Source organism: Lipotes vexillifer, unplaced genomic scaffold (genome assembly GCF_000442215.2).
Source record: "Lipotes vexillifer unplaced genomic scaffold, Lipotes_vexillifer_v1.1 scaffold512, whole genome shotgun sequence".
Classification (NCBI taxonomy): Eukaryota; Metazoa; Chordata; class Mammalia; order Artiodactyla; family Lipotidae; genus Lipotes; species Lipotes vexillifer.
The window spans coordinates 1,802,257-1,815,672 of NW_006787695.1; the positions used below are offsets into that span (position 1 = coordinate 1,802,257).

Here is a 13,416-nt window from a genome sequence, read left to right on the forward strand (position 1 = left end):
CCCGCCGCCCCAGGGACAAGGCTGGCGGCTACGGGATCCAGGCGCTGGGCGGGATGCTGGTGGAGGGCGTGCACGGGGACGTCCTCAATGTCGTGGGCTTCCCCCTGAACCACTTCTGCAAGGAGCTGGCTCGGCTGTACCGCCCGCCCCGCCCCGCGGACCTGCGGCGGGACACGCACGACTCCGTCCCCACCGTCCGCACCTTCGGGAACCTGAGCGACTCAGAAGCAGGTGGCTCGGACCCAGGTCAGAGCGCCAGGGGCGGCCATGCTGGCGAGCAGGCGGACGGAGACCGGGCACAGGCTCCGGGCGCGCTGGATGCAGGCCTTAACGCGGCGGACAGCCGGCCCCCGCTCCCCACGGGCCTCCTGGAGCTGATGGACGGCTTCAAAGCATCCAAGGTACTTGTGTGATTCATGACCACATGACCCCGACACAGGGGAGCCCAGAACCGCAGGCATCCATCCTCCCCCATCCCGGGGACCACAGCTCAAGGTGTCCCAGGGCTGCGCCCCCTCCGGAGGCTCCAGGGGAGGGTCCTTCCCGCCTCTTCCAGCTTCTGGGGGCTCCAGGCGTCCCTGAGCTTGTGGCCGCGTCCCTCCCGTCTCTGCCTCTGTCTTCCCGGGGCTTCTCCTCTGTGTCTGTGTCTCTCCTCTTCCGTGTCTTAGAAGGACGCTGTCATTGGATGTAGGGCCACCCTCATCCAGGAGGACCTCATCTCAGACCCTTCACTGTATCACATCTGCAGAGACCCTGTTTCCACATAAGGCCTCATTCCCATATTTTGGGGGTCAGGGCATGCACATATCCTTTTGAGGCCACCTTGAGCCCATAACTGTGGTCTGTGCCTGGAGGGGGCAGGGCGGGGTCTGTGCGGGTGTTTGAAGGTAAGCAGGCCTCACGTGACCCCAACGAGGGGCCCACATTAAGTCCCCGGCCCAGGGAGGTGGGGCTGGAATGCCGGCCGTGCGGCCGCCTCTGGGACCCTGCAGCCCTGCTGGCCGGGCAGCAGGTGGATTGTGGCCACCAGGACACCAGCTGCCTGCAGGGCAGACCAGGTCAGTGCGTGTGTCCTCGTCGTCTTGTGGCCTCGGGATCTCGGGCAGCCGTCCCAGCCAGAGGGTGTCCTGGGCAGGGGAGGGGACAGTGCTGGGTCAGCTCGGTGCTTCCTGGAACCAGCAGGTACCTTTGACCACAGGTTGCCCTGTGCCCATGTGCAAGGCAGCTGTGTGCAGGTGTTTCAGGGAAGCCCCAGGCCCGGGGCCCGATGGGAAGTGGGTTGGGCAGCGGCCCATCCAGCTGGCCTCCACCATCTCTCTGGCTCTTGCGGACGCACTTGTGCACCCGCCCAGCTGTGACACGTGGCCCGGCCCTCCCCCTTCCCCACCAGACCCTCTCCTGTAGCTCTGGGCTCCTCTCCAGGGGGTTGGAGCAGGGGGCGGCCTTGCTCGCGCTGGGGCCTTGCAGGGGTAGCCTCAGTGGCTCGTGGAGAGACAGGACACTGGCTGGGGAAGGACTGGGGATCCTGACCTTACCCCCCTCCACCCCGGCCACCTTCCTGCCACCTCCTCAGGAGAGGGGACCTGTGTGCCTAGGACAGAAGGTGGTTATGCTGCGTTGTAGGTCAGATTCTCTGATCCACCTGGAGATGCTGGTGCAGACAGCGCTGCTGCAGCCCGTCAGGCTGGCATTTGGTGGAGTTGTGCTGTGCTTCCCTGGTCTATCGCTCTAGCATCTATCCATCCATCCATCTGTCCATTTCATTTGTCTGTCATCTATATCATCAATCTATATATACTGTCATTATTGTCTGTCTGTGTACCTACCATCTGTCCATCCATCCACTGATCTAGGTATAATCTATATCCGTCGTCTATGTATGTCTATTGTTCACCTATATCTATTGTTACTATCATCTGTCCATCCATTCATACATCCGTCTCCCTACCTATCATTTATCTATCCACCAATCTTTCAGTCATCTATCCAGCTATATATCATGTGTCTATATATCTATCATCTATCTATACATATCATTTTATATATATATATCATTATCTATCTTCTCTGTATCCACCATTAATCTAGCTATCATTTACCTATCTGTATCTATCTGTTATCTATATTTATCTTTCTCCTTCATCAATGTATGCATACCTATGGTTATCTATTATATAACTATCATTTGTCTATCCATCCCTCTACTTATCTGTGTATAATTTATATTTATTGTCTCTGTATCTGTTTTTATCATCTGTCTTCTCTCCATTGTTCATCCATCCATTTTCCTATCATTTGTCTGTCTCTATCTCTGTTTATCTATTTATCTATCATCTGTCTATCCACCTGCTTATCTGTCACGTCTATCTGTATCTATCGTCTGTGTCTATTATTATTCCTATCTATGTATCCACCCATTTATTTATCATCTCTATCTATCTGTATATATCATCTACCTGTCTATTATTATCACTTGCCTACCTGTCTATCCCTCCGTCCACCCATTTACCTATCAATCACCTGTCTGTATCTGTCACCTATCTACATACCTCCCCATCTGTCTATCCACCCTCGTGTGACACGGGTCTCCTTACAAAGCTCTCCCAATGGCTGACCATGCCGACCAAGCAGGGGTCTGTCGGGGGTCTTGGAACAAGTGTCACCCACCCCCCGCCCAAGGTCAGTCATGGTAGTTCTGGACGCAGCTCAGGTAGGGCCCTTTCCCGAAGTGCCCCTTTACTCGCCCCTGGAGGTGTCTGCGTTACGACGAGGTGAGAGCTCCAGGGAGGTTTACGGTGTCACTTGTGGGTGTGTCCTGAGCAGCGTGGAGCGTCCGTGTCCTGCGCAGAGGCCCCGTCTCCACATGGTCTCATCCTGAGGTCCTGGGACTTGGGGCGTCGACGTAGGAACCTTGGGGGGACACCACACAGCCCCTGACAGCAGAGCTTTGGTCTTTCTCCGCTGGGACAGTTTCTCTGCTTGGTGTTCATCGACTTGGTCTTACCTGGAGCAAACCTTGTCCAACCTGGAGCCTAAACCCACTCTCTGCAGAAGTTTCCCTTGATGAGCTTGATGTTTTTGGCCACCCTGCCCTCCCTCTGGAGTCCCTGGGGATAAAGAGCAATTGATAAGTTGCGTCGTGCGTCTCCCTGTAACTGTGCTGCACCGACAGGTCCTGTTCACGGCTTGCAAGCTCAGACTATTTGATGTGCTAAACGACCAAGGGCCCCTGCAGGCTGTGGATGTTGCCCGCAAACTCAGCGCCTGCGCGGGCAGGACTGAGCAGCTGCTGGATGTGTGCACGGCCCTGGGTTTACTGCAGAAGACGTGCAGAGGTGAGGGGCTTCCTGGGTGTCTTTCCAGCAGCTGTGCCTGCGAGACCAAGTCACCAGGTGACAGTGGCTTCTGAGCCGAGGCAGGGAGGACAGAACATGCATCATCTCTCTGCCCCAAGAATGCCCCAGAGGGTCAGGAGCAGAGGATGGATGGAAGGAGGAAACGCGCGCGCGCGCGCGCGCGTGTGTGTGCGCGTGTGCATGCGTGTGCCTGTGTGTGCTCGCGTGTGCGTGTGGTGTGTGTGTGTGTGCGTGTGTGTGCGCGTGTGCGTGTGTGTGTGTGCGTGTGCGTGTGTGGTGTGTTAGGAGGCAGACTTCTTTATGGGCTCAGAGGGCCTGTATCAGCCAGGGTTCTCGAGAGAAACAGCCCATAGGCTTTGTATGTGTGCACAGCATAGGTACCAGTTTACTCTTACTTATTTGTTTAGATAGGCAGACAGATGAGGTGGATGGATGGATAGATATCGATTGGTAATAGAGATGATAGATAGGTACCTGGATGGATAGATAGAAGATAGATAAACAGATGATACGTGGATGGGTGAATGGACAAATAGGTAATAGATGGGTGGGTGGATAAATGATGGGTAGATAGATTGTTTGGTTGCTAGGTGGATGCATAGATATGTAGATAAGCAGATAGATGGATGAAGAGAGAGGATAGAAAGATAGCTAGGTTGATAGGTGATACATAAATAGAGGACAGGTGGATGGATAAATAAATGGATGGATGGATAGGTAATAGGATAAGTAGATGGATAGATGATAGATAAATAGATGGATGGATGGGTGGGTGGATAAATAGGTAGTAGATAGATTGATAGATCAATAGATATAAATTGATAATAGAGATGATAGATAATAGATGGGTGGATAGATAGACAAATGATAAATAGATGGGTGGATGGATAAATAATAGATGAATAGACAGATGATAAAAAGATAATAGATATAGATACATACATAGATACATACACAAATGCTAGATGATAAGTAAATAAATAGATACATAGATGGATACATGATGTTGAAGATAGATGGTTAATAGTTGAGAGAGATACATGTAGATGACTGATAGGTCATAGATGCATAGGTAGGCAGATAGTTTGATTGATAGGTGGATACTTAGGTATGTAAATAGATAAGTAGATGGATGAACAGGTAGATGATAGAAAGATAGATAATAGAATAGATATGATGGATTAGATAGATAATAGAATAGATATGATGAATGCATAGATCAATGATAGTTAGATGATAGATGATAGAAAGATAGATAGATAGATGATAGAAAATACATGATAGATGGAGGGATGGATGAATAGATAATAGATGGGTGGATGGATAAATGACAGGTGAATAGAGAGATGATAAAAAGATAAATGATCAGTATATAGATACATGTATACATGCACAGGTGATAGATGATAAATGAATAGGTGGATGGTAGATGGATGAATAGGTGATGATGAAGTTAGATGATTACTAGATGAGGGAGATGCATGTAGATGACTGATAGGTCATAGATGGGTAGGTAGATACATAGGTAGACAGACAGAACAAAGTAGACGGCATACGTGGGAAATGGACGGGTGAAGGGTGACAGTGTGGGTTTGCTGGGTGCACAGAGCTCTCGAGGGTGTTCTCAGAGCAGAGGGTGCTACGGATGGTCCTTGAGCAGATGGAGAGAGGCAGGGGCTCAGAAGACCCCGGGGCAGGAGACACAGCATCCCTTCTGTGGTGAGCAGGGAATCAGGGTGCTGGCGGAAGCCCCCCAGAGCCGCCCCTCATGTGAGGGGCGGACAAGTACCCGCTAAAGATTTGGGTCGCGGGGTGCAGAACTCCCGCCAGCCAGAGCGTCTTGGTAACATTCTCCTCCATTTAAAATAAAATATATTTATTTATTATGTTTGGCCGCGTTGGGGCTTCGTTGCTGCGCGCGGGCTCTCTCTAGTTGAGGCGAGCGGGGGGCTGCTCTTCGTTGCGGCGCGCGGGCTTCCCATCGCGGTGGCTTCTCTTGTTGCGGAGCATGGACTCAAGGCGCACGGGCTTCAGTAGTTGTGGTGCACGGACTCTAGAGCGCAGGCTCAGTAGTTGTGGCGCACGGGCTTAGTTGCTTCGTGGCATGTGGGATCTTCCCGGACCAGGGCTCGAACCTGCGTCCCCTGTGTTGGCCGGCAGATCCTCAACCACTAGGCCACCAGGGAAGCCCCTCTCCTCAACTGAAAATAATGACCAAACGTGGAGAAAGGGTCCGAGGTCCGGACTTCCAATCCCTGCTACCTGGCAGACGCCCTGCATGGTCCTCAGCTGAGCCCTGGAAGCCGCTCCTGTGCCTCTGCACGGGGCCTGGGGTGGGGCAGGCGGGCTGGGTGCTGCCCTTCGGAGGACCCCAGGCCTCAGAACTCAGAGCTTTCGGTCATCAGGGAACAGTGCTCAGCATCTGTGACAACCTAAATGGGAAAAGAATTGGAAAAAGCAAGATACGTGTCTACGTGCAACTGAATCACTCTGAATGCACCTCAAACCAACACAACATCGCTCACCAACTATACTCCAATATAAAATAAAAAGTTTTTTAAAAATACATATTTATATAGTTAAAGATAATAGTCTTTAAAAAACCGTGTGAGGACTTCCCTGGCGGTTCAGTGGTTAAGGCTCCACGCTTCCACTGCAGGGGCCCTGGGTTCCACCGCTAAGATCCCGCGTGCCGTGCGGTGCCGCCACAAAAAGGAAAAAAAGAAAATTAAGCAACAGTAAAAATTCAGTTTCTAAAACAAAAAAACAAAACAAAGACAACATGTAAAGTGCCAAATGGGGCTTCCCTGGTGGTGCAGTGGTTAAGAATCCGTCTGCCGTTGCAGGGGACACGGGTTCGAGCCCTGGTCCGGGAAGATCCCACAAGCCATGGAGCAACTAAGCCCATGCGCCACAACTACTGAGCCTGCGCTCTAGAGCCCGCGAGCTACAACTACTGAGCCCGTGAGCCACAACTACTGAAGCCCGTGCGCCTAGAGCCCGCGCTCCGCAACAAGAGAAGCCACTGCGATGAGAAGCCCACGCACCACAAGGAAGAGCAGCCCCCGCTCGCCGCAACTAGAGAAAGCCCGCGCGCAGCAATGAAGACCCAACGCAGCCAAACATAAATATAATTAATTAATTAATTAAAAAAGAAAGTGCCGAATGGACAGTTAGTTTCAATAAACTTTTTAAAAGTTCAGTAAAGGAAAACCGTAGACACCATGCTGTTCTGTCCGTCCGACGACAGACGGTGTTACGTGGGGCTGTGGTGTTATGTGGGGCTGTGGAGGTACAGGGGCTCTCAGCCACCGTCCCCTCTGCCTGCAGCCTCCAATTCTGCAGGTAGGGGTGTCCCAGAAGGGCCCTTGGGGGCCGGGCCGGATGGGCAGCTCGCCAGGAAGTGGGAAGAGAGCAGGCCGCCCCGGGCCCCTCAGGGCTCCGGAGAGGCAGACCCTGCGGGATATGGACAGACGGGTCCGTGCCTTTGGGCCCTGGCGTGTCTGAACCCCTGCGGCTGGCCGCTCGGTGCTTCTCTGCTCTCAAGGCCGTCAGCTGATGGGATGAGACCCACCCACGTTACCTAGGGTCACCTCCTTTACCCGAAGTCCGCTGACTTGCAGGTGTGAAGCACATGACCAAACCGCACCCTCTCCCCGACGGGGACGTCTCACTGGGGACCGTAGCCTGGCCAAGTGACCATCCCAGGGGCTTGGAGGGTCACCTCGAGGAAGAGCAACACCCTTGCGTCGTTCTCTGGGCCGCCTCTGGGCATCCGTGCACTTGGCACTTAGTCAGATAGACATCCTGATGACGCTGGGCGGTGGCTCGCCCCGCGGTCAGCTGAGCCATCACACGACGCCCCGTCCTTTCAGGTTACCGCAACACAGAGGTGGCGACCCTGCACCTAGTGTCAGACGGCGAACACTCTCTCCAGGGCCTGGCCGAGTACAATGACGCCCACGTCTGGGGCGTCTTCACACGCCTGGGCCTGGCCGTGCGGGAGGGGCCAGACCAGACCCGCGGGGCTCTGGGGGCGATGGAGGAGGAACGCCTATCCCAGGTACTGTAACCCCCGTGTTCCTTTTCACGCCCCGTCTGTGCTGTGAAAGGACCAGTGGGCACGGAAACATCTCAGATTCTGGGCGACGTGGGAATCCCTGCGGGAGGCCGCTGTGGCGGGGAGGGTGCGGCTGGCTGGCTGGTCACAGCTCCTGAAAAGAGGGCTTTTCTAGGAAGGGGCTGCCTTGAATCAAGGCACCGTGTTTCCTACGTGGAGTTGCATTGCACAGACTCCTGGTTCCTAGCTCATCGCAGAGTGTGCAAAGGGCTTCCCGGCCCTTCCCCCGCCCCCTGGCACCCACGACCCCTGTTCACTGTTGTGTGGGAGGGAAGGAGTCTCAGAGGGTCTTGGCTGACCTTGGAGGGTCTCGGAGGGTCCTGGGTGGTCTCAGAGGGTCTCGGAAGGTCTTGGGTGATATCTGAGGGTCTTGGGTGGCCTTGGAGGGTCTCGGGGGGTCTCGGAGGGTCTTGGAGGGTCTCGGAGGGTCTTGGAAGATCTTGGGTGGTCTTGGAGGGCCTCGAGCGGTCGTAGAGGACAGAGTCCTGGGAGATGCCGAGGTCCCCAGGCCCCAAATCTGGGTGAAATGGCAGCAGCACCACCGTGGCCTCAGGCAACGAGTCCGGCCCCCTCGGGCCCTGGTCTGCACCCCCCGCCCCTTGGGATTTCGGCTGACTCCCTGCCCACCCTCAGGAGCCCTAAGAGTGTCAGGCCCAGGCGGGTCCCCTGCACGCTGTCCTGCCGGCCTCCTTCTCGGCCCCAGGGATTCATTCCCTCCCACCCGGGTGGGGCCCGAGCACACAGGGACCCCACGGGGGAGCTGGGCAGGGAGCCCTGGTCTCTGTAAACGATCAGATCAGATCATCCTCAGTGAGGTGACAGCTGAGGGGGCAGGGGGTTGTTACCCCCTAAGTTCTCCTGGTTTGGTCCAGTGAGACCCGAGTGGGGAGTCGGCAGTCTCCCGGGAGGAGACCCCCTGCGAGCTGGAAATCAGACCCAGAGACTGCGCTGTGTCAGCGTGCAGTGGAGCTGCCCTCCTGGCAACGCTCCAGCCTCACCGCGAAGGTGGACACAGTTCAGACCCAGTGCCCCCTCCCACCCTCCTCTACCCAGGCCCCTCCCACCCTGCTCTACCCCGGACCCCTCCCGCCCTCCTCTACCCAGGCCCCTCCCACCCTCCTCTACCCAGGCCCCTCCCACCCTCCTCTACCCAGGCCCCTCCCACCCTCCTCTACCCAGGCCCCTCCCACCCTCCTCTACCCAGGCCCCTCCCACCCTCCTCTACCCAGGCCCCTCCCACCCTCCTCTACCCAGGCCCCTCCCACCCTCCTCTACCCAGGCCCCTCCCACCCTCCTCTACCCAGGCCCCTCCCACCCTCCTCTACCCAGGCCCCTCCCACCCTCCTCTACCCAGGCCCCTCCCACCCTCCTCTACCCAGGCCCCTCCCACCCTCCTCTACCCAGGCCCCTCCCACCCTCCTCTACCCAGGCCCCTCCCACCCTCCTCTACCCAGGCCCCTCCCACCCTCCTCTACCCAGGCCCCTCCCACCCTCCTCTACCCAGGCCCCTCCCACCCTCCTCTACCCAGGCCCCTCCCACCCTCCTCTACCCAGGCCCCTCCCACCCTCCTCTACCCAGGCCCCTCCCACCCTCCTCTACCCAGGCCCCTCCCACCCTCCTCTACCCAGGCCCCTCCCACCCTCCTCTACCCAGGCCCCTCCCACCCTCCTCTACCCAGGCCCCTCCCACCCTCCTCTACCCAGGCCCCTCCCACCCTCCTCTACCCAGGCCCCTCCCACCCTCCTCTACCCAGGCCCCTCCCACCCTCCTCTACCCAGGCCCCTCCCACCCTCCTCTACCCAGGCCCCTCCCACCCTCCTCTACCCAGGCCCCTCCCACCCTCCTCTACCCAGGCCCCTCCCACCCTCCTCTACCCAGGCCCCTCCCACCCTCCTCTACCCAGGCCCCTCCCACCCTCCTCTACCCAGGCCCCTCCCACCCTCCTCTACCCAGGCCCCTCCCACCCTCCTCTACCCAGGCCCCTCCCACCCTCCTCTACCCAGGCCCCTCCCACCCTCCTCTACCCAGGCCCCTCCCACCCTCCTCTACCCAGGCCCCTCCCACCCTCCTCTACCCAGGCCCCTCCCACCCTCCTCTACCCAGGCCCCTCCCACCCTCCTCTACCCAGGCCCCTCCCACCCTCCTCTACCCAGGCCCCTCCCACCCTCCTCTACCCAGGCCCCTCCCACCCTCCTCTACCCAGGCCCCTCCCACCCTCCTCTACCCAGGCCCCTCCCACCCTCCTCTACCCAGGCCCCTCCCACCCTGCTCTACCCCGGACCCCTCCCGCCCTCCTCTACCCAGGCCCCTCCCACCCTGCTCTACCCCGGACCCCTCCCACCCTCCTCTACCCAGGCCCCTCCCACCCTGCTCTACCCTGGACCTATCCCCGCCCTCCTCTACCCCGGACCTGATCCCTGCTGAGCTCCCCACCCACACAAATGCCAGGTGGAACCTCATCCCGGGTGCAGGACGGCCTGGGCTCCGGGTGGGTCTCCTCAGACCCTGCTTCCACCACCAGAGCAGGGAGATGACGCTGCAGTTCATGAGGGCCAAGCACAGCCTCAGCAAGCTGACCGCCCACCACGTGGCCACGGCTTTCGACCTGTCCCGATTCACCTCTGCTTGCGACCTGGGAGGTACATTCACCCCCTCTGGGAGTCAGGTGCAAAGGGCTACATGCTTTTCTTCTCTTGTATTAAATCTAGGGCACCTTACCTGCTAATAAGACTTGCAGAATGGGTTTATCTCTACAAACCATCTGAGGACCTAAATATATCCAGGGTGGGTGCGGGGGCTTGGGCTGATATTCCCAAGTGCTAGGAGGTCCCAGGGATGGCCCAGGACCCCCGTAGAGGTTATGGGACCCTTCCTGGTGGCTGCCAAGTAGGGGAGGGGCTGTGGAGCCCGTCTGCTGCCATTGCATCAGGTCTAATTATGCCACACACACCCTCCACCCCATCCCAACCAATCCTTTCCCCAGGACAGTGGACGGAGGAGGAGTGGTTGCCCTGCCCAAGGGGTGTAGTGGGATTGGTGTCCAGGAGGGCTCCTGAGCTGCCAGCTTGCGTTTCCCCACCCTCTGCACACCTGTCCTCCTGGTGGCCCAGAGTGGCTGCTGTGGCACCAGCCATTGTGTCTGCATTCCCGCAGCAGAAAGGGGCAGGGAAGAGTACAACTCCCTAGAGCTTTGCTGCCAGGATTCCCCACGAGTCTGTGCCCACCCCACTCACCTGCTCTGGGCCAGCACCCGCCCACGAGGCCCTGACTTTGAGACACCAGTGATCTCCCCACTGGCTGACCTCATTTCAGGGCACAAGCTTCAGGCCGCATCTGAGAGCATCGTTTTGGTTTTGCCAGAGCTGAACTCTGGAGACACTCCAAGGGTTTCATACATGCCAGGAGGGTCCAGAGTCTGCCTTTGCTTCTTGCAGGCTGCACGGGCATCCTGGCCCGCGAGCTCGCCCAGGAGTACCCGCATCTGCAGGTGACTGTGTTTGACCTCCCAGAGGTCATTGAGCTCTCTGGGGGCTTTCAGCGTGGCGGACGACAGACAGAGCGGATCTGCTTTGTGCCAGGTTAGTGTGGCTTCATGTCCGCCGGGTGTCAGCATTTGGGTGACCTTATTTATCTCGTATACAGAGCGGGTGTGTGTGTGTGTGTGTGTCTCTATGTGTCGGTATATGTGAGTGTGTCTGTGTCTGTGTGTGTATCCATCTTTCTCTGTGTTTCTGTCTGTATGTCTGAGTGTGTATGTTTCTGTTTGTGTTTCTGTGTCTGTGGGTATGTATCTGGGTCTGTGTGTATGTGTGTATATATGCACATTTCTGTGTGTTTCTGTGTCTGTGTGTGCATATATACTGGTGTATCTGTGTGTCTGTGTGTCTCTATACATGTATGTATGTCTGTCGATGTGTCTCTATATGCGTATGTGTCTGTGTGTGTGCGTGTATTTTGGTGCGTGTGTGCACATCTGCATACAGGGGCGCATCTGTAAACCCCGAGAACAGGAGTTTGAAGTTCTCAGCGAGGGGAGTAGCCGGGCGGGAGGGCAGGTGGGGATGGGCACGGGCCAAGATCGGCGTCTGCAGATGTCGACCAGCGACCCAGGCCTCACACGGAAGTGACACGGGGGCTACAGCAGGAGGGCCTTGGGGTGGATGTGAGGAAGGACTTCCTGGCGGGACCGGATTGAAAGGAAACTCTTGGCATCTGGTGACTCATCCACACTGTGGCCCGGCCTGAGGGTGGATGTGCTAGACGGACCTGTGCCCCACGACCGACCGCCTGATAGGTGGATGGATGCATAGATGATAAATAATAGATGATAGATATATAGATAAATGACAGATGAGTAATATAAAGACAGGTAGATAAAAGATAGATAGATATGATAGATGGATAGATAGCTACATTGATAGTTACATAGATGATAGGTGAATAAATGGATGAATGGATGGATAGATAGCTAGATGGTAGATATAATGCACGGACAGACAGATAGATGATAGATGGATGGATAGATAGACATGGATGGACAGATAGATACACTGGTAGATGAATAAGTAAGTGGATGGATGGATAGATGATAGATAAACAATACACAGGTAGATAGATGATGGACGGACAGATAGACAAATGATACATAGATAGATAGATGGTAGATAGATGGATACTTTCCTACTTAAAAAAAAGAGCCAGTTACCCTGCTGTGGACTGAATTGTGTCCCCAGGTGCCTATGAAGCCCCACCCCCAATGTGACTCTTATCTGATAGACAAATGACATAGATAGATAGATGGTAGATAGATGGATACTTTCCTACTTAAAAAAAAGAGCCAGTTACCCTGCTGTGGACTGAATTGTGTCCCCAGGTGCCTATGAAGCCCCACCCCCAATGTGACTCTTATCTGAAGGTAATTAAGGTGAAGGAGGTCACAAGGGTGGAGTCCTAATCCAGCAAGACTGCATCCTTAGAAAGGACACCAGGAACATCTATCTATGTATGTACCGTTTATCTACCATCTATCCATCCATCATCTATCTATGTGTGTATGGTTTATCTATCTCTTTATCGTCTATCCATCCATCCACTTATTTGTCTATCAGTGTATCTATCCATATGTATCCATCTATCTATCATCTATCTATCTATGTATCATTTGTCTATCTGTCCGTCCATCATCTATCTACCTGTGTATTGTTTATCTATCATCTATCCATCCATCCACTTACTTATTCATCTACCAGTGTATCTATCTGTCCATCCATGTCTATCTATCCATCCATCATCTATCTGTCTGTCCGTGCATTATATCTACCATCTAGCTATCTATCCAGCCATTCATCCATTTATTCATCTATCATCTATGTAACTATCAATGTAGCTATCTATCCATCTATCATATCTATCTTTTATCTACCTATCTTTATATCACTCATCTGTCATTTATCTATATATCTATCATCTATTATTTATCATCTATGCATCCATCCACCTATCATTTATGTCCTATCCTATTTATCTAATATCTGTTATCTGTCTATATCATGTATGTATCCATCCATCATATCTATTATCTATCATCTATCACATGTCTATATCTCTCCATCCATCCTATCTATTATCAATCTATGTATCATCTATGTATCTATCATTTATCTATTATCTATATCTATCTATTCAATATTAATCTATCAATCATTTGTCTACCTCTCTGTCTTTATATCAATCATATCTACCTGTCATATTTACCTGTCTCTCTATTATTTATCAACTATCTCTCCATCCATCCATTCACCTATCATTTATCTGTTCTTTCTATGTATGTATGTATGTATGTATGTATGTATGTATGTATGTATCATCTATCTCTCCCCACTGTGAGGACACAGCGAGTAGGCCACTACCTACAAGCCAAGCAGAGGGTCCTCAGCAGG

General features: G+C 54.4%; 1 protein-coding gene across 1 annotated transcript in view; it reads left to right on the top strand.

The window, feature by feature from the left end:
• The window catches only part of ASMTL (acetylserotonin O-methyltransferase like), a 28,930-nt gene that overhangs the window by 10,519 nt on the left and 4,995 nt on the right, over positions 1-13,416 (top strand). The window contains exons 7-11 of the mRNA XM_007460502.1: positions 14-401; positions 3,173-3,335; positions 7,232-7,424; positions 9,980-10,116; positions 10,912-11,055. Coding sequence (XP_007460564.1) covers positions 14-401; positions 3,173-3,335; positions 7,232-7,424; positions 9,980-10,116; positions 10,912-11,055 — 1,025 coding nt within the window. The remainder of the gene's footprint in view (positions 1-13; positions 402-3,172; positions 3,336-7,231; positions 7,425-9,979; positions 10,117-10,911; positions 11,056-13,416) is intronic.